The 24,609-nt window shown below is 47.3% G+C and overlaps 1 protein-coding gene across 1 annotated transcript in view; it reads right to left on the minus strand.

Moving 5' to 3' along the window:
• CPSF3 (cleavage and polyadenylation specific factor 3) overlaps positions 1-24,609 on the minus strand; it is a 244,970-nt gene that overhangs the window by 67,746 nt on the left and 152,615 nt on the right. Inside the window, exon 14 of the mRNA XM_078647825.1 lies at positions 18,970-19,064. Within this exon, the coding sequence (XP_078503951.1) occupies positions 18,970-19,064 (95 nt within the window). The remainder of the gene's footprint in view (positions 1-18,969; positions 19,065-24,609) is intronic.

Below are 24,609 nucleotides of genomic sequence, written 5' to 3' on the forward strand. Positions count from 1 at the left end.
TTCCGTTCTGATTGGTTCAGGGTGCGGGAAGCAAACACTATGATGGTCTCACCATCATCCCCTTTTTGTGATAAGGTTGCTCCCAGACCCTTGTTCAATGCATCGGTGGTTAAAATAGTTTTCTTTTTACAGTCAAATGGGCCAGGGGCAGGTGACTTAATGATTTCTTGTTTTAATCTGTTTACTGTCACAGTGTTTTTCCTCCCACTTACATTCATGTTTGGCCTTCAAATGTTCTCGTAAACTCACATTTCTCCGAAAAGTTGGCATGTACTTTGCCATATACTCAACCAGGCCTAAAAAGGACTGGAGTTCTTCTTTACTTGAGGGAAATGGTGCGTCTTTCACTGCTTGGATTAAACTGTGTTTAGGTCTGATCCGTTCCTGTGAGATTTTATGTCCTAGGTAATCTACCTCTGTTACTTTTACCTTGCACTTGTTCCACTTCACAGTCAACCCTGCCTCAGATATTCTGGCACATACTTTCCTGAACACCATGTTGTGCTCTTCAATGGTGGCTCCGTACACTAAAACAGTCTTGGAAACGCATGCTGTTCGGAATTCCATCAAGTACTTGCTGCATCACTTTTTGGAAAACCGCAGCAGCTGAGGCAAGGCCGAACGGCATCCTCCTGAACATATATGTGCAGAATGGGGACGAGAATGCGGTTAAGGGTCTGGACTCCGGGTGGAGTTCTACCTGGCAGTACGCCATAAAAAGATCGATGACAGAAGAATTTGGCTTTTCCGATAGTACTTAGCATTTCATTGATATTGGGGAGGGGGGAATCTCTCAACGCAAATATTTTCAATAAGTTAGCGTAAGTCAATGCAAAGGCGAATGGCTTCCCCATTAGCTTTCGAAGCAATAACTATGGGGGCTTGCCACTCCGATGAAACAATGGGTTGTATGACCCCTAATTGGCACAGTTTGTCAAGTTCAGCTTTCAAAGGCTGTCTTAAAAGGAGTGGAACTTGCCGGGGTTTGTGGACAACAGGTTTGGCACCCTTTCTCACCTTTATCTTATGTTGATATTTTCTCAAAAGACCCAATTCGACAGAAAATAGACGCAGGAATTAGTCACAGATAGTCTTCCCCGGGTCAGGTTCTTCCACTAATAATAATAAGCACAGTTATAAAGCGCATGGTTACACTAGGCCAGTGTGTCCCCGTGCTGCGGTGCAGAACTGCCCTCGACAACTACACCCTATCATAACCAGGCGTGGCTATCCAGAGGGGAAGAGAAGTTTTCAAATTTTTCCAAAAGGTGCTCTCCGAACCCTCCAACCGGAGGCTCAAGGGGAGTTTGTTCCATTGCTGTGCAGCCACAAAGCGGAAGGAGCGGCCATCCATCCTTGCTCTATTAATGGCCGGAACACACACCTGACCCATTCCACATTATCTAAGTTAGCGAGTTGGGGAATAGAGAGTAAGTAAATCAAACAAATATGATGGGCCCGTCCTCTCTCCCTTATCGGCAGCCAGTGGAGGGAAACCAACGCCCTCTTAGAATAGGCGATCCTCTGGAGCATAAGAACCAGACGAGTGCTGCGTTCTGGATACCTTGGAGTGTTTGCATGCATTTAGCCGTAGCACCCAGGTACAGTATGTTACCATACTCAAGGCGCAATGTCAGCAGGTCATGCACCATGGTATTCCTGGCTGCAATAGGCAACACATCCAAGGTTTTCCGAAGGCCCCGCAGGACCAAAACAGGCGCCTGCTACCAGCCTGGTATGGTGCTCAAAGGAGAGATTAGTGTCCAGCCATACCCACAGGTTCTTTGCCTGAGCGCAGGGTTGGGCCACAGACTCTGGGGCCACCATGCCGATGACCACACTGACGGGGATTTCCCGATCACAAGCCCCCCGGTCTTATTGCCATTCAGTTTCAGGCAATTATTAGCCATCTACAATGCGAGATCTTGCATGCATGCCATGAAGTTGGAGGCTGCCCTATCTTGTGCCTGTGTAAGGGAAACCAACAGTTGAGTGTCATCGGCATAGGACACAACTGTAATCCCAAATTTGTCTGCAATCTCAGGTAAAGGCGTGACAGATTGAACAGGGTCGGGCTCAGGGTCGCTCCCTGAGGCACCCCCGGTTTCAGTTTGATGACTTTGGAATAGTGGGAGCCCTGCCTCACCTGAAAACTGCGCTCAGACAGGAAAGATTTCATCCAGCTCAACGCAGTGCCAGACACACCTCCTTTCCTCAGACAATGCAACAAAGTATGGTGGGCAACCGTCTCAAAACCGTCACTTCAATCAAGCAGAATTAAGGCCGCCGTCTGTCCCGCCTCCACAGATTTCCGAATGGTTTCAGTGGCAAGTACCAAGGCCGATTCCGTCGAATGGAGGGCCCGAAAATCAGACCGAGTTGGATGAAGGAGATTGTATTTCCAGATATGTTCAGTAAGTTGCGTGTTTACCACCTTCTCCGCAACTTTTGCGAAGTAAGGAAGTAAGGAAATTGGACGCAGATTGAGTTGGTCTAAGCTATTGTGCTGTTTCTTGGGTAGTGGAAGGACCACTGCTTCCTTCCATCTTACTGGCACTGTACCTGCCATGATAGATAACTCCAAGAGGTGTCTGATACACGGCTCAAGAGTTGCAATACTCCCTCTAAGCACTTTAGGGGAGGCAGGGTCTCTAGGAGAGCCTGACTTGACATAGATACAGATTTTTGTCAAGAGCTCTGGAGGGGGGGGGGAACGGTAAATTTATCAATACATACTATCTCTAGAACGTACTCAGCTTCCCACCGAGGTCTCGTGGCCTACTCGAGCAGAGTCCGGAAAGGTGGAGTAAATCTTCTCCACCTTATCTGCAAGGAAATCCGCCACATGGTTGCATGACTCCTCTGAGCTAGTTGCTGGTACTGCCGTTGTCGCTAGGGAGGATATGTCTTTGTAAACCCTAAACAGTTCCTTTGCAGTGTTTTCCGCCACCCCGATTCTTTCCTGATATGATGCCTTAGCCCTTCTAATGAGCACATGATAGCTCTTCAGAGTGACTTTATACTCCCTCCTCACCTGGGCCGAGAAGTCTTTCCTCCACCGCCTTTCTAGGCGTTTATAATCTGCTTTAGCAGACCTCAAGGCGGTGTTATACCAGGGAGCAGATTTTTGTACTCTTCCAGGCATTTTTAGTGTTCAGGGAGCAGTGCTATCCAGTGCCTCCGTAATACGCCTATCCAAGTTTTCACCTGCGCTTTCAACATTTAAGCCCCCCGGCAGCCCACCCTGGGAGAGGGCCCTGTTAAGCTTTTCCTGAGAGAAGCCAGCCCACTTCAGGTATGCTATTTTCTTCTTTGATTTCTCCTGTACCTTTAACCCAGGCAGCGTCGCCGCAAAAGGAACCAGGAAATGGTCTGAATAAAACAGAAGTGGTGGGTTCACAACTATGGCATCCTAGTTAGCGAAAATAGGGTCAAGCAAATGGCCCAGTTGATGGGTGGGGGAATCAGATTTTATCATAAGTTGTAAAGTAGCCATTTCCTGACATAACTCACAAGCCCCCACGTTCGTTGCATCATCAAAATGCAAATTGAGATCGCCAAGCACTAAGAGTTTTTCATATCGCAGTGCTGGTTGTGAGAGACATTCTATCAGGCTAGGGGAGAAGCGAGTGGGAGGTCCAGGGGGCTATAGACCAAAAGCCCTTTCAGGATGTAATTCGTGGCCACCCTGATCATAAAAAGACCAGCCTCACAATCTGCAATATCGACCGGCTCGAGAGAACATTGGATGGTGTGTTTAAATATGATTGCCACCGCTCCTCCTCTGCCGGAACGCCTATCTACCCTGGTGACCGCATAACCACGGAGTAGTGCCTCGAGGATCGCAGGCCCAGTGTCCTCATCCAGCCAAGTCTCAGAGAGGAACATCACGTCTACCTGACCATCTAAGAGCTGGTCGTAGATCTCCATTCTGTGCTTCCTAAGTGATCTACAATTCAGTAGGCAACAGTTCAAACATGAACTCGCCTCATTCGCCTCCCTCCCAGCGCTAGGTCTAAAAGAGCAGAGCTTGCATTCCCAACTCTTACTTCCACCCTCAATGCGGTGCCTACACGAGTCCGCCATAGCAGGGCAGAGAGCATACAGTTCTTGGGAGCTATACTGTAGCCCTGCTCCGAAACCACCAGGGGTTCTGGCTCCGAGCCCCGACCGCCCGCAGACGGGCGCAGACGGGCTTGCCTTTGGCGCATCCCGAGGCATGCAGCTTTTATGAGTGTGAGCTCCCCACAACAAGACCGCTAACCGGTCAAAGCGGAAGTGCTTGGCTCTCCCTTACCCGCACTCCACGCAACGGTACTGGTTACCGCGTCGGACCGAGGCGGGAAGGAGTGGAGACTGAGCCCAAGCTTTCGCAGAGGTAAGGATCACAAATGCCCCTAGCACTCCCCCTCAAGGGAAATGTGTGCACCGATTTAAAAGAAACTTAATGCCAGCAGAGTTCCAACATTAAAAATAATAAAACAGATTGCCCACCCACTTTGTAGCACCAAGCTACAGGATGACTTGATCCTTCTGATGTTTTCACCACAAAAGGGTAGATCCGGCGCTCACCAGATACACTTTTCCTACTGTGGACCTTCCTTCAAAGTTTATTTGTGCTTCTAACATACCCACCAGGGGAATAGGATCTTTGGTGTACCCTTGTGGTGAAATATCTGGTTTATTTATAACTCTGCTCTGCTCTCCCCAGATTCAGTAGGGTGAAAGGGGAACAAGAGTCCGCAAACAATTCTATGGATTTGTCATTGAGCAATATTTTACATTTAGGGTAATCTGGAACAGAACCATCACATGTACTTTTCACATGAAAAATAAATTTCAGTTGTTCATCACTCTCAACCTGACTGCTTTGACTTGGCAGCTGTCTCCATCCCTACAAACTCTGGCTAATGCCCTCCTCTATTACACTTCTTGCAATGAGCATTATGTGTGGTACAGAACGGACTGTTGGCTAAATGGTTATTGCTCCCGCATCTGTAGCATTTGAGGCTAGAATGTTCCTGTGTAGGTTTATTGGGTGGTTCCCCATTATTTTGGACTTTTAATACATTACTGCTAGTCTCGTCAGCCTGTACGGAGGCCACCACTTACTCCGTTACTTTTATCTCTTTCATGCATTTAGCAGTGTGTTCAGTCGACTGGGCTATGGAGATAGCGTCTTCCAATGTGGGGTTTTTAGCCAATAACTTCTCTTGTATCCTACTGTTGCTTGTGCATCTGACTAACTGATCTCGAATTAGAGATTTATGGAGTTCACCAAAGTCACACCGTTGGGTGAGGCCTCTTAAAACCACTATATAACTTTTAACAGATTCATTTTTTTCCTTGAGCACGGTTGAAAAGGAATATGCTACTTACCAGAATGCATCTGTTCTTGGCATGTAGGGCTGCTGACATTCATATCTGTGCATAGATCGCCGCCTAGTGTCGGGTCCGGATGATTGCACATTGTTGTCCTGGAAGAGTCTTTGAAGTATCACGAGATAGGTGGCTCCTCCCTCGGACTACAGTGCGCATGGGCATCCTCTCCATCCTCAGATTGTTTTTCGCCACTGTGGCAGAGATTGAGTATAGTACAGTAAGAGATGTCCATGCAAAGAGTGAATGCTGCAGCTGCGACAGGCACCGGGTGGGCGATATGAATGTCAGCAGCCCTACATGCCAAGAACAGATGCATACTAGTAAGTAGCATATTCCGTTCGAGGCATGTGGGCTGCTGAATTCATATCTGTGCATAGAATGTATAGCAGTATCTCCCTTAGCGGTGGCTACCTGTGTCAGCTGCAGCAGTCTGGAAAAGAGTTTTGAGAACAGCCTGTCCTACAGCAGCTTGCTGTTTTGAATGTACATCTATACAATAGTGTTTTGTAAATGTATGTGTGGTTGACCATGTGGCTGCTCTACAAATTTCGTGTAAAGGAATATTTCCCAGGAAAGCCATGGATGCCCCCAGCTTGCGTGTGGAATGCGCTCTAGGGGGGACTGTTAAGGTGCGTTTTGCCTTCAAATAACATATTTGGATGCACTTAACATTTGGATGCACTTAACTATCCATCTGGCTATACCTGATTTTGAAATAGGGTTACCCTTGTGTTGTGGTGAGAAGGCAACAAACAATTGTTTTGTTTTCCAAAATGTTTTAGTTCTGTCTATGTAATATAGCAGAGCTCTTTTGACATCTAGGGTATGCAAGGCCCTTTCAGCTACTGTTTGTGGGTTCTGAAAAAACACTGGCAGTTCTATAGTTTGATTTTTATGGAAATGGGATACCACCTTTGGCATGAATTTAGGGATTGTTCTAAGAACTACTCTATTTGCATGTACTTGAATGAATGGCTCTTGAATAGTTAGGGCTTGCAGCTCACTAACTCTTCGAAGCGAAGTAATGGCAATAAGGAAAGCCACTTTCCAAGTAAGAAATTGTAGTTCACATGAGTGCAGTGGTTCAAAAGGTGGTCCCATTAGTCTGGTTAAGACAACGTTTAGATTCCAGACTGGTGAAGGAGGGTGTCTTGGAGGAATTACGCGTTTAAGTCCTTCCATAAACGCTTTAATTGCTGGCACCCTAAATAGTGAAAGGTGTTGCCCGTTTTGCAGATATGCTGCTAACGCAGGTAGGTGTATTCTGATGGAAGAGAAGGCTAAATTGCACCGTTGGAGGTACAATAGGTAGCAAATGATGTTTTGAGTGGAAACATCAAGTGGGTTAATGTCATTGTCATTACAGTAAATGACAAAATGTTTCCACTTTGCTGCATAGCATGCTCTGGTAGTGGGTTTCCTTGCCTCTTTGATAATATTCATGCAGTCTGGAGGCAAGTTGAGGTATCCAAACTCTAGGATTTCAGGAGCCAGATCGCTAGGTTCAGCTGTTGCGGATCTGGGTGTTGGATTTCGCCATGGTTCTGAGTTAGAAGACTGGGTGTGAGTCGCAGTCTTTGATGAGGCACCACTGATAGTTCTAGGAACGTTGTGTACCATGGTTGCCTCGCCCATGTGGGAGCAACTAGGATTAGCGTCAGAGAATGTTGGCGCATTTTGCGTGCCACCAGCGGTATTAATGGAGCTGGGGGAAAAGCGTACGCAAATTTGCCTGACCAGTTCATCCATATCGCATTGCCCTGCGACTGCTGATGTGGGAACCTGGCGGCAAAGTACTGGCATTTTGAGTTTTCGCTTGTGGCAAACAGATCTATTTCCGGGTGTCCCCACTTCCGGAAGAATGGTTGGAGCACTTTGGGGTGAATTTCCCATTCGTGCATCTGTTGGCTGCGCCTGCTTAGCAGGTCGGCAACTTGGTTGTCCTTGCCTGGGAGGTGTTCTGCCATGAGGAAAATGTTCCTCTGAATGGCCCATTTCCACATTGCTTGAGCTAGGTGCGACAGCTGTGGTGAGTGTGTTCCTCCCTGTCTTTGAATGTAATACATAGCTGTCATGTTGTCCGTCCGGATCAACACAGCTTTGTTGCGTAAGTTATTGTTATTGTTGAACAAGTTACTTACCTTCGGTAACGATATATCTGTAAGAAACAGTAGTTAGTATTAGATTCCTCACCTTAGAATATCCCCAGGCGTCAGTCTGGATCCGCAAACTTTTGCGTAGCAGTACCCCTGCGCGTCGGTAGGCGTCGTCTGCAGGCGTCCCCAGCGGCTCCGCGTCCGTCGTTGGCGTCGTGCGCCGTGATGACGTCGCTGGAGTATATAGACGCCGCCTCCACGCGCTGACGTCAGTTCTTTGCACACAGCTTTTCCGCGCCAGAACACGCAGAGCCATGTAAGAACCAACACTGGTGCCATGCGAAACTAGGGCCCTGAAGGGGATGACCTTAACCCTATGTATCAGTTCGCAGAACGGGGAGGATGGGTGGGGCGGTAAGGAATCCAATACTAACTGTTTCTTACAGATATATCGTTACCGAAGGTAAGTAACTTGTTCATCTGAAAGAAACAGGTTAGTATTAGATTCCTCACCTTAGAATAGATACCCCAGCAATACCAACCCGGTGGTGGGTCTGCGAACCAATACAGCTTACACCAGAAAGTCCTGGAGGACAGAACGGCCAAAGAAGCCATCCCTCCGGACTTGACTGTCCAGGCAGTAGTGCCTTGCAAACGTGTGCAGCGAGGCCCACGTAGCCGCCTGACAAATGTCCTGCAAGGGGACTCCCCGGCCCAGAGCAGTAGTAGCCGCCGTGGCCCGAGTGGAATGGGCCCTCAGCCCAACAGGAGGCTCCTTCCGAGCCAAAGAGTAGCACGCTTTGATGCACAGGACGACCCACCGAGAGATGGTCCGCTTATGCACCGCCCGTCCCTTCTTCGCACCCACGTAGCCAACAAACAGTTTGTCATCCACCCAGGACTGGCGAGTGCGATCCATATAAAATGAAAGCGCACGTTTTGGGTCCAGACGATGGAGCCGCTCTTCATCCTTTGAAGGATGCGGAGGCGGGAAGAAGGAGGGTAAGGTGATGGACTGCCCGATGTGAAAAGCAGAGACTACTTTGGGCAGGAAAGAAGGTCTAGTTCTCAGAACCACCTTGTCTGGATGAATGGACATGAAAGGAGGTTGGACAGAAAGAGCCTGGAGCTCACTCACTCTCCTGGCAGAGGTGATGGCAACCAGGAAGGCCGTCTTTAAAGTCAGGAGATGGAGGACAGGAATGAAGTGGCTCAAAGGGAGCACACATCAAGAAGGTCAGAACCAGGTTCAAGTCCCACTGAGGCATCACAAACGGAACAGGTGGATACATGTGCGTGATGCCTTTCAAGAATCTCGTTACAATAGGGGACATGAACAAAGAAGGTTGATCAGGCAGCCTTAGAAAGGCCGAAAGGGCAGAAAGGTAGCCCTTGATAGTGCCCAGAGCAGAGCCCTGCTGGGCAAGAGAGAGAAGAAAGAGGAGAACCTCGGAGAGAGGGGCAGAAAGAGGGTCCACAGCCTTTGCTGTGCACCATGACACAAATCTGTTCCACCGGCAGGCGTATACCGACTTTGTGGAGGGACGCCTGGCTGCCAGAATCACATCACAAACTTCAGGAGGCAAGTCAAATGGCCTCAACTGTCGCCGCTCAATCTCCACGCATGGAGGTGGAGACTGGACAGGTTCGGGTGGAGGACCGTCCCCTGCTGCTGCGACAGAAGGTCCTCCCGAAGGGGCAGGCGGATCGAGGGACCGACTGACATGCTGAGTAGCTCGGGATACCAGTACCTTCGAGCCCAGTCCGGAGCCACAAGGATAACTTGGGCCCGGTCGCGCCTGATCTTCTTCAGCACTCTGGGCAGAAGTGGTATAGGCGGAAAGGCGCACAACAGACCGCAACTCCACGCGCGCCGAAAGGCGTCGCCGTGCGAGTGCCGTCTTGGAAACTCCAACGCGCAGAACTGATGACATCGCGCGTTCTCTTCTGTGGCGAATAGATCTAACCAAGGCTCTCCCCATTTCAGAAAGAGGCTTTGCGCCACGTCTGAGTTCAGACGCCATTCGTGATCCACCGAGCACCGACGGCTGAGTTCGTCCGCCCTGGCGTTCAGAGAACCTGCCAGGTGTTGAACCGTCAGAGTCACGCTCTGACGTTCCAGCCATTGCCAGAGACGCAGAGCCTCCTGGCAAAGGGTCCACGACCCCACTCCGCCCTGCTTGTTGCAGTACCACATGGCGGTGGTGTTGTCCGTGAACACCTGCACTACACTCCCGGTGACAAAGGGGAGGAATACCTTCAGTGCTAGACTGATCGCCCGCAGCTCCAACAGGTTTATATGGAGCCGGGACTCCGCCGGAGGGGGGGGGGGGGGGGGGGGGGGGGGGGGAGTCGGGGGTACGATGACGACGCCCCGACTTCTTGTGCTTCCTACCTGAGGAACCAGAGGAATGGTGATGACTCCCGGAGCGCTCGTGACGGCTCCACGACCGCTCCCTCGATCGCTCCCTAGACCTCCGTCTGGACCGGGACCGCTCTCGACGCGGGGCCGACACCCGGAGCTCGAGTAGCTTGCGGGACCGCTCCCGCCTAGCTTTATTCGTCAAGGCCCGGCAATCGATGCAGGCGTCCACGTCGTGGTCCGGGCCCAGGCACCGGAGGCAGAGGCGGTGATGGTCTGTGACCGACATCGTGCGGTCACAGCCATCACAATTCTTAAAACCGGGCATCCTACCGGCACCTTAAGAGTAACAGGAAAGATTCAAAAACTTTGGTCAAAGACCGGAGTACTGCTCTTCGGATCTGCGCTAACTGGCGCGGAAAAAAGAAGAACTGACGTCAGCGCGCGGAGGCGGCGTCTATATACTCCAGCGACGTCATCACGGCGCACGACGCCAACGACGGACGCGGAACCGCAGGGGACGCCTGCAGACGACGCCTACCGACGCGCAGGGGTACTGCTACGCAAAAGTTTCCGGATCCAGACTGACGCCTGGGGATATTCTAAGGTGAGGAATCTAATACTAACCTGTTTCTTTCAGATATTGTTATTTTGCTGTATAGTCCAGAGTCCCTGTACTGTGTAGTGTAGGACATGGGCTCCCCATCCTAGTAGGGATGCGTCCGCTGTTAAGACTATTTGTGGGACAGGCTCTTGGAACAGTCGTCACTTGCAAAGGTTTTGTGGATTCCACCAATGCAGAGAGTTGTATGCCCGACTGGTCACCAACACTAGGTCTTTTAATTGCCAGTGAGCCTGGTTCCACTGCCTTGCTAGGCATTCTTGTAGCGGACGCATATATAGTCTGGCGTGAGGGACTATGAATATGCACGAGGCCATCATGTCTATTAGCTGCATAAACACTCGAGCTGGTAGTGAGTGTTGGGGTCTGAACTTTTGTATCAGTGTTTGTATTCCCTGGACCCGTGCTGTGTTGGGATATGCTTTTGCTGCCAGTGTATCTATTGTTGCTCCCAGGTACTGTTGGATGTGGGAGGGTTGTAGATGTGACTTTGGGTAGTTTAGTGAGAATCCTAAACTGTGCAGTAGGTGTATGGTCTTTGACATGTTGTCGGCACATTGCTGGGCTGTTGGTGCGTGTATTAGCCAGTCGTCCAGATAAGGGTACACATGGATGTGTTGCCTTCTGAGATGTGCTGCCACTGTAGCTAGACATTTGGTGAACACTCTTGGAGTTGTTGTTACCCCAAATGGTAGGACCTTGAACTGGTAGTGTTGTCCTTGAATGGTGAACCTCAAATACTTTCTGTGAGCAGGGTGTATTGGTATATGAAAGTATGCATCTTTGAGGTCTAAGGTTGCTAGGAAGTCTCCCTGGCGAAGCAGTGGTAAGACTTGCTGGAGTGTGAGCATGTGAAAATGCTCCGACAAAATGTACAGGTTGAGGGGCCTGAGGTCCAATATTGGTCTGAGAGACCCGTCCTTCTTTGGAATTAGGAAGTATAGGGAGTATACTCCTGTTCCCTGATGTTGCAGTGGGACTGGTTCTATGGCCCCCTTTTGCAGCATACTGATGACCTCTTGCTGAAGTAGCGTTATATGTTCCTGTTACATAGGACGGTGCACTGGTGGTATGGTGTGTGGAGTTGATGTGAGTTCGAGGCAATAGCCATGTTGGATAATTTGCCTGACCCACTTGTCTGTTTTGATATTTAACCAGCCTGGCAGAAATTGTTGTATTCTTCCCCCGACTGGTGTTATGTGGTCTGGGGGTAGTGCTAAGAAGTCACTGCTTTGTATTAGTGGAGGATCTATTTGCATTGCCTCCACGACCTCTTCCCTTGGTATGGTTTCCTCTATAACCACCCCTGCTGGTGTTTTTGTTATATGTGGATTGTGTGTTAGTCTTGTAGTTGGAGGATTGCTGTGATGTTCCTCGTGCTCCTCCTCTATAAGCGGAGCGACGAAAGGAGCCCCGGTGTTGGGACTGAAGAGCTCCCATAGACTTTGCAGTTTCTGCATCCTTTTTCATTTTGTCCAGAATTGAATCAACTGCTGGACCAAATAAAAAGTCTGGGTTGATTGGCGGATTAAGAATTGTAGATTGGACTTCATTCTTAAAGCCTGATATACGAAGCCATGCGTGGCGCCTTAGCAGCACGCTTGTATTGATGGATCTGGCAGTTGTGTCTGCCGCGTCTAGGGCACATTTAATGGATGCATTGGTGATGAGCTTTCCCTCTTGTATAAGCTCATCTGCCTGCTGTTTGTATGGATGAGGTAACTGTTGGAGAATTTCTTCCAAACTGTCGTAGTGCGCTCTATCATATCTGGCTAGCAAGGCCTGTGTATTGGCTATTCTCCAGGAGTTTGCTGCCTGAGCCGCCACTCTTTTGCCTGATGCCTCAAAGATTTTAGACTCCTTGTCTGGTGGTGCTGCCTCACCAGTAGTCTGAGTTTGCACGCTTACGTGCGTTGTATACCACTAAGGAATCTAGGGGTAGCTGCCCTTTGATGTATGTAGGATCTGTAGGTGCAGCCCTGTATTTTTTCTCAATTCTAGGGTTTATGACCCGTGCCCTAGCAGTGTCTTTAAAAATGTCACTTCCATGTTTTAATACCCCTTTTAACATTGGGAGTGTTTTAACGTGTCTCTCAGATGTCGTCAGTGTATCAAAGAGGAAGTCTTCCTCAACAGCATCAGGGTGCATCTCTACATTATGGTAGGTTGCTGCTCTATCCAGTAGTGAATTAAATGCTACTGTATCCTCTGTGTGTGATGGCTTTGTAGGGTATACTGCAGGGTCTGTAATGGGCAGAATCCCTTCAGTGTCTGGTTCCCCTCCTCCACCCCATGGCTGTGTGTTTGGCTCTGGAAGAGGGTTTTGTGGATAACCAAAACCTACATCTGCGTCCTGATCTTCATCAGGGGTGTAGTCAGAGCGTTCAGGTGAGGTTGGGGCATAAGGAGTAGTAGGTATAGCAGGAGCTATAGGTTCAAAGAATATAGGAGAGGTAGCACAGTCTATTTTTCTTTAGGGGTATCCTAGAAAGGTCTTCAGTTGTTAGATGTCTTTTCTTTTTGGTATAAACAGTCACTACCACTTTTTGGGTCAATGTGGATTTTTGACTGGTCCTCTGTGGAGGGATCTGGGTGAAGAAGTTTCTCTTCCACAGTTTTTGTTTTTGGTGCTGTAACCTTTGGTTTTTGTGTCTTTGGGTCGACGTTTTTTGTGGCTTCGACCGTTTTAGGTGGTTGGATCGGTTTTGGGCGTTTTTCAACAGGTTTTGTTGGTTGAACGTCTTTGGCTGGCTTCACAACCTGTTTCGGACCGAGTGGTTTTGTCGGTTTGACAGTGTCTTTATGTTGTTTTGGAGCCTGCTGTTCTGTTGTCGACCGGTTTCTTCCCCTTGTCGATACCTGAGGCTGATTTGCTCGATTCAACGTGCTTTTGTGTCGGAGCGACGTGTTTTGGCTTCAAGGTTGACTCGACGGCCTTCGACTTCGAGCTCGACTCGACTGCTTTGCTCTTCGATGTCGACTCGACGGTCTTTGTTTTCGAAGGTTGTAGTGGTACTGCGGCCTTCGGTTCGACGCCTTTCGGTTCGACGTAATTCGGTCCGAAGACTGTATTGTCGATCAGTTTCGGTTTCGATGGAACCGAGGTCTTGTGATGTGTCTCAGAGGGCTCTTTAGATATGTTCTTAGCCGGGCGGTATAGCGGGGCTGTAGAACGAGGAGGTTGATCTCTGCTAAAGCCTGCTGGCGATGCCTCGACCTGAGTCTCTGATAGAGGTGTAGTGTCTATATGGGGTGTTGTACTCACGGTTCGCCCCTCGTCATCATCGGAGTCGTCTTCAACTGCTACGATGTCCTGATCATAGTCCTCGAGATCGACGATTAGTTCTCCCTCTTCTGGGTAATATTCGGAGTCGTGCTCCGAGTATTGTCTGCTGTCTTGATCCGAGTCTTCGGCGCTCGCTAGATCTTCTTCGTCATCGAAGATGTAATCGGGCTCTGGCGCCGATCGTTGCATTTCTTGCCTCGCCGCCCGTCGATTCCGAATAGTCTTTTTCGATCGGAACTGGGCACAGGCTAAGCAACTATCTTCATTGTGATCTGGAGATAGGCATTTATTGCACACTGGATGCTTGTCTGTATGCGGGAACTTCGAGTTGCACGGAGGGCAGTACTTGAACGGACTTCGTTCCATCGACCGTCTGTCCACGTGGTGTCGAGAAGGCCTCACGGCCCAATACGACGACCGGAGTGCAACAAAGTTGTAAAAGTGTATCGGCACCGAGCGCTGAACAATACCGACGGATCCGAAGGCCTTTTGAAGAGTTTTTCTTGCTTCCGAACTTGGAGAGTAGGAAAGTACATCCGAACCCAATGGCGGAGAAAAACAATCTGAGGATGGAGAGGATGCCCATGCGCACTGTAGTCCGAGGGAGGAGCCACCTATCTCGTGATACTTTGAAGACTCTTCCAGGACAACAATGTGCAATCATCCGGACCCAACACTAGGCGGCGATCTATGCACAGATATGAATTCAGCAGCCCACATGCCTCGAACATTTGTGGCACTCCAAGACCACGTTTATTTTATCACCGAAATGGTTTCCTAACTTTACCAGAGTCATTTCATATGCATCTAGTTCTTCATCCTCTTCTAATTCCAGTTCTGGTAGAGTGTCATATACTTTATGACCATAAACCCCCAGATTATGTAGGAGAATGTCCTGTTTGCGCACTGCTGAGAACCTTTCTCCCCCCATGGCAATTAAATAAGATTCAAATAGTTTGGTCCATTCTTTCCAGTGGATATCCGGTTTCCCACATTCGCTTAAAAATGAAGGAGGTTGACATATCCCCGGTGTACCCATGCTTGGATCTTGATAACAGGGGTGGAGGAGGAACCCAGCAGGAATCCCCAAAATATTTCACCAGTGGAAAGTTACCCACTAAATGGTAGAAAAGTGTAACACTACTCAAGGATGTTCCTTGAAAGAATAGGTAATCTTGAGCTAGGAGATGGTAAAGGTTAGAAAGTAGGCCCCTCCCTTAAGGAGGAAAGCAACTCCAAAAAGAATGAGATAGAGGAGGGTGTCTCAGGATGAAAAAACACCCAGGTGGTTCTCTAAAACAACAGCAGAGAAGAGATTCCAAATGGTACCTCGTGAGACCTAGTGCTGGCGGCCTGAACAATGTTAATGCAGGGGCTACAGTATCGGAAAGAGAACGATGTGGTAAATATAACTAAAGCCCAACGAGCACAGTCTTGCAGAGCAAAATATCACGTGTCAGACGCATTAGGAAAATTGCCCGCATTAGTAGAAATAAAAGAACTGAGGCACTGTATAATGTCTGCTGTGAGGAAGGAGTAATCAATCAGTCACAAGAATCAGGTGCAGGATCAGTGAGCTACAGCCAGATCACCAAGCGCCTCACAGTAGCCTGCAGAGAAGAATGTCGCAGCACCAAGCGCGTTACAGTAGCCTGCAGAGAAGAATGTTGCAGCACCAAGCGCCTCAGTAGCCTGAAGAAAAGAATGTTGCAGCACTGAGCGCCTCACTGTGTAACCTGAAGTGAAGATGAAAGCTGCTTCTTCTTGAACAGGATGCGGAGAAACTGAGAGGAGGTTCCGGCAGCGGAGGCGTGTAGGAGACGCCCAGGATGCACGTCAGGGCGGGGAAGGCTGGTGAGCTGGAAGGAGGCCGCTGGAGCTGTGGGCAGGGCCTGAGGCGGTAGCTGGCATGCGCCGATGGGGGTTCCAGCGCGAGGTAGATTTACCTCCGGAGTCGTCTCCCAGCGCGTAGGGAGCAGCGAAAAGCAGAGTAAAAGGTTGCAGGTCACTCCGGGAATCTTCAGCGCCAGTGCGGAGACACGCTCGGAGGACCCCGTTGATCAGACAGAGAATTCACTGGGGCAGCCAGAATGTAGGCACTCCGGGCACGTTGTAGTGGTAAGTGCGCGCTTTGTTATTCATCTTGTGTTATGTTTCAAATATGTGGGCTCACGCATGATGGGTTCGTTCTGTGGAGAGTTCTAACGTTGTAACCAGTCACCGTTGGGCTTTCTACTGGACGGATGCTTCATGTGCTGGGTGGAGTAATTTCGACAATAAACTACGACTACTTAACCTGTGGTTTTCCTGGATTTCTTCACTTAATATTTGGCGACGATCAGGAAACTCCACTCACACCCACGCAGAAGATTTAAAATGATTTTCTACAACCTCCGATTTTCGAGTGGGACCTACCTTTCCATAAATCCGGTTGCTCTCATTCTTACAGCGAGAATATTCCGGTAGGATTTGTCCTTTCGTCTCAAGAGACTCATTCTCTTTGATGAGGTACGTAGAAAACTGTTTGATACTTTGTGAGTTACTTCATAATTGGCCAGTGAAGTTAACACTTTCAGCTTGTGACCTCCTCCGATAAGGAACCAATCACCTTTTACTTTTCGCCCACGCTGATTGGTTCAGCATCATTCCTGCTGTGATTGTTTTTGCAGCGTTATATTTTATCGGAGTGACATTTCATTCAGTCAGTGTTGACGATGCGATGTTCCGATGTCTCACCCGCATCTCATTTATAATTAACAGTGTATTTTGTCAAAACCAGTGCATTACTACAGTGATGCACGCGCTTATCTAACAGTTGAAATCAGCGTATTGCTACAGCGATACTCACGCTCGATAATTCAAAGATAAACACGCTTAGTTATAATTTAAACCAACGTATTCTTTCAGCGATACGCACGCTTGCCTTGCAATTAATATTTAACCAGCGTATCGTTACAGCGATACGCACGCTTGGCTTACAATTGATATTATTTAAACCAGCGTATTGTTACAGCGATACGCACGCTTGGCTGGTATCCTAGCAACGCTTGTCTGCACCTCACTATTCCGCAGCGACACGCACGTCTAATGATTTGAAGCTCAGTCTGTCCTCTGCGTGTCACTATTCATCAGCAATACGCACGCTTGGGTTTCTATTTATTCCATTATTTTTTAATTTATCGCTCTCACCAATGGGGTTTGCATTTAACAGTAACTCTCATTCGCTTAGTTCCATGTTGTTAATCTCAGATTGTATTACTGCTGTAATTGTAAGTTTACAGGGTTCACTTGTCAATTTCAAGGATTTGTGTGATGCCTAATAACCAGTTGCAGCAAACTACTCAACCACCCCCTTTCCTAAGCAAACCTGGGAGCCCTGAGATCATATGGTCAGATTGGTTTGGCCTTTTTGAAAACCACCTTGTTGCTATTGACGCTGTTGCATATTCACCTGAACGGAAATTTGCTATTCTTTTTGGATGCCTTGGTCAAGCTGCACAAAAAAAATCTTTAATAGCGTTGTTCCTATTCCTCCTCCTGCTTCTCATGCTGGTGATCGTCAAAGGAACGTTTACCTTGCAGCGGTAGCCCGTTTAAAGAAACAGTATGCAGAGGAACCCAACATTATGTTAGAGCGCCATAACTTTTATGCAAGGAAACAAAAAGAGGAGAAAGTTGGAGTACATTTCTGCCCTTAGAGTGTTGTCAACTACATTATCCGATAACTATATCAGGGATCAGTTTGTTTTCAATTGCGCATCCCTAGAGATCAAGGAGCGGATTTTAGGGTGCAAAAATCCTTCTTTGAATGAAGTAATTGACCCCACTTTAAGCATTGAGCGCTCCACACTCTCTAGTAAAGTTATGATTGATACAGCAAAGGGCGGAGTTAACATGATCAACCCATCTGATCCTAATCAAGACAACTATTTGTGCAGTAAATACAAAAAGCATTAATGTTAAGTTTCCTCAAAAGAAACAGGCTATATTTTGTTATAGATGTGGATCCAAAAAACACATTGGAAATTTTCTAGGTTGTCCTGCCAACAAAAAATATTTCCATTCAGTACAGGTCAACCTTTTTCAAGCATTCGGACAGGGAAGCCAGGGCGTTCTGGTCCATCATGCTCCTGTAATTACACTGCTCCAACTGCTTTTTAGAGGCGCCTGGTTCTACAATAAACATCTTTGAATTTAGAATGACCCAAAAAAAACTGGTGCTTGTATAAAGTGTACTGACTGATCTTTCTACTGGACCAGAAAGCCCCAAAAGCAGAGGGCGCCAACAGTTTATGGAGTTATTGGGAAAATCCTTTTGAGAATGTCTGCTGTGAAAGATGCTCTTTTGTGGTGTGTGCGAGTTTCGCAGATCGCGACTAGAAGAGTGTTGCCTCCACTAAGACAGGAACTGTGATTTCAGTGCTGGTAATCCTAAGTCTGCTTCTGGTGAAGCAGAGACCGCTGTTGCCAGGCTCTTTAAATATGAGATGTGCATCCTTCAGCTGAGATTGGTGCCAATGTGGAAGCCCAGGGAACCGGCCTTATGAAGGTCAATGAGCACAAATGTCTTCTTGGTGGTATTCAGCTTGAGACAGACCTTGGACTGACATGCCTGGATGATGGCAAGGCAGTCATTCAGCTAATCAGGAGATTAATATATTATTTATTCATGGCTATATGACACTTTTAGCTAAAACTAGGAGCCAACTGTCAACTGGTGGATGTCATTGCTTGCTCAATAGAGTCTACATTTTTCATAAAGCTAATAGTCCAAAAAGACCAATGAAGCTACATGACAAAGAGAAAACAAATGTTTATCTTAAAGCCTAAAAAAAAAAAAAAAGGTTTTACTATCTTATACCAATTGGAGGAGTACAAGATGGTACCTTCATTAACACTCAAGTGGCTTAGCTGGAACAAGAACTCAAAACTACCGACTTCGAGGTGACAAACCCTGTGCCTTCAACCAAATCACAGACTACCAACCCAATATTTCCTACAAATAACTGAACATCATTGGGAATAGAACTGTTTTCACTGCCTTACGTAATTTTTGCATATCAATAATACCCATATTGCAAGAGAAGTATGCACCAAGGTGACAACCCTAAGTTATATATCTATATATATATATATATATATATATATATATATATATATATATATATATATATATATATATATATATATATATATCTCACTCTCATACTCTCTCACTTACCTCCAGAACAATCATGCCAGGCTCGTATACCAAAGTTACTGCATTGAAAATCCTCAATGTTGTTCTTTCCTGGTGCTCAACTTCCTCTACCTCACCTATTAAGAAAAACAAAAGGGAAATATGATTTAAATCAAAATATATAAAGAAAAACATACCAATACAGACTTGAGTAAGGCGTAAAACCCATTATTACTACACATTGGTGCAATACTAGAAAAAACTTAAGACAAACAATTTAAAAAAAACAGCAATATCTAACCTTCCCGCTAGAGTAGAGCCTATCTTACCAGATGGAATTTTAAGGAATGCTCCAAAAACCTCAACCTGAAATCCTAGTCTAATTAGTCAGCCATTTAAGGTAGGAAAAATAATCAAAGAGAACGAAAAGTATACAGTTACTGGAAAATTCCTAAATATCTCCAGAATACAGTTGTAGTAATATAGTGATCAGCAGTTCTAGGAATAACAAACATCATGGTTTAGTCTAAGAAGAAAAATGTTTGCACCGACACGTGATGTGAATGTGTCTCCTCTGGCACAGATATTGGTGCTGTTCTCCAACAGCCAATGTTCATCAATAAAGTTATTCAATACTTCTTGGTGTCTTTAAAGTATTTTATTCATACTTCTAGATCCAAAATCATGAATTCTTCGATTATCTGGAATTTCATTGACTTTCATAAGTATCAACGTTTCTTATTTATCCATCAATTTATCTTGAATAGCTATTTCCAATGCATTTCGGCATTAGCCTTCATCAGGGAAGTCGCTATTAAGTTGCAAAAACGCCTAAGCGGGATTCAGGGCTTTCGCCATGGTTCTCCTCACGGGGTTTTTGAGGACTGGTTCATCTTAGCAGGCACGTGTAATTGGCGTAGTGATCCGCCGCCTGAGCCCGGCTAAAGCCCTTGTTGATGGTAGCAGGCGCGTGTAATTTCGATGAATGAGAGAGTTCAGTAACAGTGCGCAGGAGAGGCTGCAGTAACGTTACTTACCAGGCCTCCAGGTGAACGCGTTAGTCACGGCCCCAGCACACGACCACAGCAGACTATCTTCTGATTAATGTACGACCCACATGGCATGAAGGGCGGAATGTAGCACACGCACCCAGCGTGCCCCTTGATGCGGCGCAATTGCGTTCACATGGCATGAAGGCCAGACACACGCCCCCAGTGTTTCTCACTCCCCCAGCGTGTCACGCACCCAGCGTGCCCCTTGATGCTGCGCAACGTAAATGGCGCTTGTATGTACGACTCATGGCATGAAGGGCGGACACACGCCCCCAGCGTTTGTCACGCTTCCAGCACACGCCCACAGCCCAGGATGTGATGGCCATACCACACGCCCCCAGCGTGTGTCACGCCCCCAGCCCAAGCCCACAAGGGACTACTTTGCTGGCACTGTTCTTTTACCTTTTAAATGTATATGGTGGCCGTCTGCATAGCCTATGTCCTTCTGCTGCAACTGCCCTTTCCAACGCTGTATTGGGTGTTGATTGGTGCTGTGGTTACTGAGATTACCCGCCTCAAAGGTTTGGGCTCTCTCTTTAGAATATTGGTATGGAAAAGAGCCCTTTTAACATCTAATGTGTGTAAAGCCCTTTCCGCTACAGAGTCTGGGTTTTGGAAAAACACAGGTAACTATACGGATTGATTTAGGTGAAAAGGAGTGATGACCTTTGGATACATTTTGGATTAGATCTAAAAACCACTTTGTTAGGATGGATTTGAAAAAATAGTTCTTGTATAGTGAAAGCTTGTACCTCACTTACTCTTCTGAGAGAGGTAATGGCAACAAGGAAAGCGGTGTTCCATGTTAGGAACTGCGGTTCACATTTATGTAGAGGCTCGAAAGGGGGCCCCATGAGTCTTGTAAGGACAAGATTCAGGTTCCACACAGGAGAAGGTGGCAATCTGGGTGGGATTATTCTTTTTAATCCTTCGATGAATGCTTTGATTTCAGGTACTCTGAAGAAAGACAGATGTTGCCTGTTTTGTAAATAGGCTGCGATTACTGCAAGGTGCAGGCGTATGGAAGAATATGCCAAATTAGACCTTTGTAAAGTGTAAAAGGTAGCAAATGATATTCTGGATGGAAGCATACAGGGGATTAATGTGGTTATTGTTGCAATCAATGGCAAATCTTTTCCATTTAGGAGCATAACACACCCTGGTAGTAGGTCTCCTAGCCTCTTTAATGATGTTCATACAGTCTGGTGGAAGGTTTAGATAACCAAACTCTAAGACTTCAGGAGCCCAATCGCCAAATTCAGTTGGTTTGGGTCTGGGTGTCTGATTTCTCCATGGTTCCGTGTTAACAGGGAGTGTGTGAGCTGTAGCTTTGATGTGGAACTAGAGAGAGATCTAGTAGTGTGGTGAACCACGGTTGGCGTGCCCATGTGGGAGCTACTAGGATCAATATGAGAGACTGTTGTTAGGCACATTGTTTGGGTTTGAAAAGTCCCATATACCCTCATCTACATGGTATGAATCGGGTTCTTGCATGTCTTCCCCTCCACCCAAATTGTATTCATCATCATTCTGCTGAGGGGAATGTGATAATGGAGAATGTACAGGAGAGATTTGAGGTGATATGTGAGGAGGAAAAGGAGAAGAAGGGTGAGGAGGAAAAGGAGAAGGAAGAGGAGGTATAGGAGAAAAAGGGTGCATAGGAGATGTTGCACAGTCCTTTTTCTTTGAAGGAACCACAGGTGTGGGTGGTGCATCTGCTGGTCTCTTCTTGTGAGGTGTAGCACCTACATGACCTGTCTTTGGGTCTATGTAGATTTTCTTTTGTCGAGGATCTGGTCGAAAAAGTTCCTCCTCCTCCTCTACAACCTTCTTGGGCGTCGATTTTTTCGGTACCAGGGGAGGTTGTTGTGTGTCTTTAGCCTTGGGAGGTGTTATAACGTCCTGTGGCATAGTTTTCGGTGCCGAAGGTGTGGTTTTCGGTTTTGTAGGCATGTTCGAGGATTTGGGCACCTCGGAATCAGGCTTTGTGTTCTTCGGCGCCGAAGATGTAGAAGTGGACGGCTTCGGAGCCGGTGCTTCTTTCAGTTTCGGTGCCGGTACTATTTTAGGCTTTGGTGCCGAAGGGTCTTTTGGCTTCGGCGCCGAGGCATCCTTATTTTTCGGTGCCGATCGAAGAGGCTTGCTCGGTGTTGAGGCACTAGAAGGCTTAGTTGGTTATTTCGGAGCCTGGCTGGAAGGCGGGGCTTTCGAAGCAGGTATTCGGTCTCGACTGGGCCCTTTGGGCGGAGTGCGGACCTTTGCCTTCAGTTTGGACAGAATATGTGGTGCAGGGGCAGTAGTATTCATGCGCTGACCCGATGGAATGGAGTCATCTGAGTCGTCTGCCTCTGATACGATCTGGAGATCAGGTGGGTCTTCAGGAACGAGGGAAACCTCTTCGTCGAAGAGTGCTGGAGCTGATCTCCTCATTTCGTGTCGACGGGCTCTCCGATCCCGGATGGTTTTCTTCGATCAGAAGGATGCACAAGCTGTGCAGGTCGACTCGACGTGTTCCGCGATAGACAGAGGTTGCAAACCTCGTGGTGGTTGCTATGTGGAAACTTTGCTCGACATACATGCATCTTTTGAACGGAGTTCTTTCCATGTGGTGTAGGCCGAACGGCGTCGGTAGGCCCAACGGCCTGCGTCAATGACCGGAATGGAACTGATGGCGTCGAAAGTATTGTAGTCGATGTCGAGGGTAGTTTTTAGAAGTTTGAGGAAGTTCTGCGCTTCGAAGTTGCTGAAAAGTGTTTTTCTAGCCGGAGCGGAGAAACTTTCATCCGAACCCAGTGGTGGAAAAAAACATTCTAAGGATGGAGCCGATGCCCATTCGCAGTATTGTCCAAGGGAGGAGTCACCTATCTTGTGACTACAAAGACTTCTTCCAAGAAGACAACAACCTGCAATCATCCGAGCCCAACACCAGGTGGCGATCTAATGCATAGTGTACAATCTGCAGCTCATATGCCTCGAACACATTTTTTCACATTGCAATTCTCTTGTCATCATATGATGTGTGAGGATATACATGTTTGCCAATATGAAGCTTATTAACTTAGCAGTGGATCGCTGATTTTATACACTTTTCATGGGGATGCTCATTGGAAAAAGCTTTCTGGTTAGTCATGGTGGATAGATTGCAGCAGACATCTGCCTTGGCATGTACACTTACCTCTCAGCTTTGTCTGCTGGGGAATATTGTTCGTCCCAAAAAGCACAAGATGGTATATTGTTTCTTTCTTGCAGTTGGCTCTGGTATTCGCTAGTAGGTGGGTTGCCATTACCAGGATGAGAGTTAAGGCTCCCTCGGCGACCCTAAGGCTCCGAGACGTTTCGGAGTGGTCATTGGCTGAGAAAGGAAAATGCTACTTGCCAATATGCATCTGTTCCTGGCATGTGGCGCTGCAGAATTGCACACCATGCATAGATGGCCACCCAGTGTTGGGCCCGGATGTTTGCAGTTTGTTTTTCTTGTAGAGAGTCTTTGAAAGTCACAGGATAGGTGACTCCTCCCTTGGGTGATACTGCGCATGGGCTTCGGCTCCATCCCCAGATTGTTTTTCGCCATTAGGGAAGTGATGGAGCCAAGAGATAGTGATGACCATGTGTGTTTGTATCTAATGTCAATAACACTGGAACAGATAAAAGTAGCCGGGGAGGCGGGTGGGCGTGTGCAATTCTGCAGCTCTACATGCCAAGAACAGATGCATACTGGTAAGTAGCATTTTCCGTTCGAGGCATATGAGTTGCAGATTGCACACTATGCATAGATTATATAGCAGTACCCACACTAGCGGCGACCACTCGTATCTGTTGCAGTTGTTTGAAATAGTGTTTTAGGTACAGCTTGGCCTACAGTGGCTTGTTGTTTTGTTTGCACATCTACACAATAGTGTTTTGTGAATTTGTGCGGTGTAAGCCATGTAGCTGCTTTGCAGATGTCTTCTAAGGGAATGTTCCCTAGGAATGCCACGGAAGTCCCTATTTTTCTTGTAGAATGGGCTCTTGGAGGAATTGTCAGTGTACGCTTAGCTTTCTGATAACATATTTGGATACACTTAACAATCCACCTCGCAATACCCGTTTTTGATATTGGTTTGCCTTTATGTGGTGGTGAAAACGATACAAAAAGCGGTTTTGTTTTCCTGAAGCTGTGTTCTCTCTATGTAATATAGTAATGCTCTTTTGACATCTAAGGTGTGCAGAGCTATTTCTGCTACCGTTTGTGGCTGCGAGAAGAAAACTGGCAGTTCCACAGATTGGTTTAGATGGAACGGTGAAATTACCTTTGGCAGGAATTTAGGGTTTGTACGAAGAACCACCTTATTGTGATGCATTTTCAGAAAAGGTTCTTGAATGGTAAATGCTTGCATTTCACTAACTCTTCTTAAGGAAGTAATGGCTACTGGGAAAGCCACTTTGCATGTGAGAAATTCAATTCGCATTTGTGTAAGGGTTCAAATGGAGGTCCCATGAGGCGTGTGAATACTATGTTTAAGTTCCACATTGGCGAAGGTGGCATTCTTGGAGGTATTATTCTTTTGAGACGCTCCATAAAAGCTTTAATGGCTGGCACTCTAAAGAGAGACAGATGCTGTCTGTTTTGTAAATAAGCTGCAATGGCAGC

Source organism: Lissotriton helveticus, chromosome 6 (assembly GCF_964261635.1).
Source record: "Lissotriton helveticus chromosome 6, aLisHel1.1, whole genome shotgun sequence".
Classification (NCBI taxonomy): domain Eukaryota; kingdom Metazoa; phylum Chordata; class Amphibia; order Caudata; family Salamandridae; genus Lissotriton; species Lissotriton helveticus.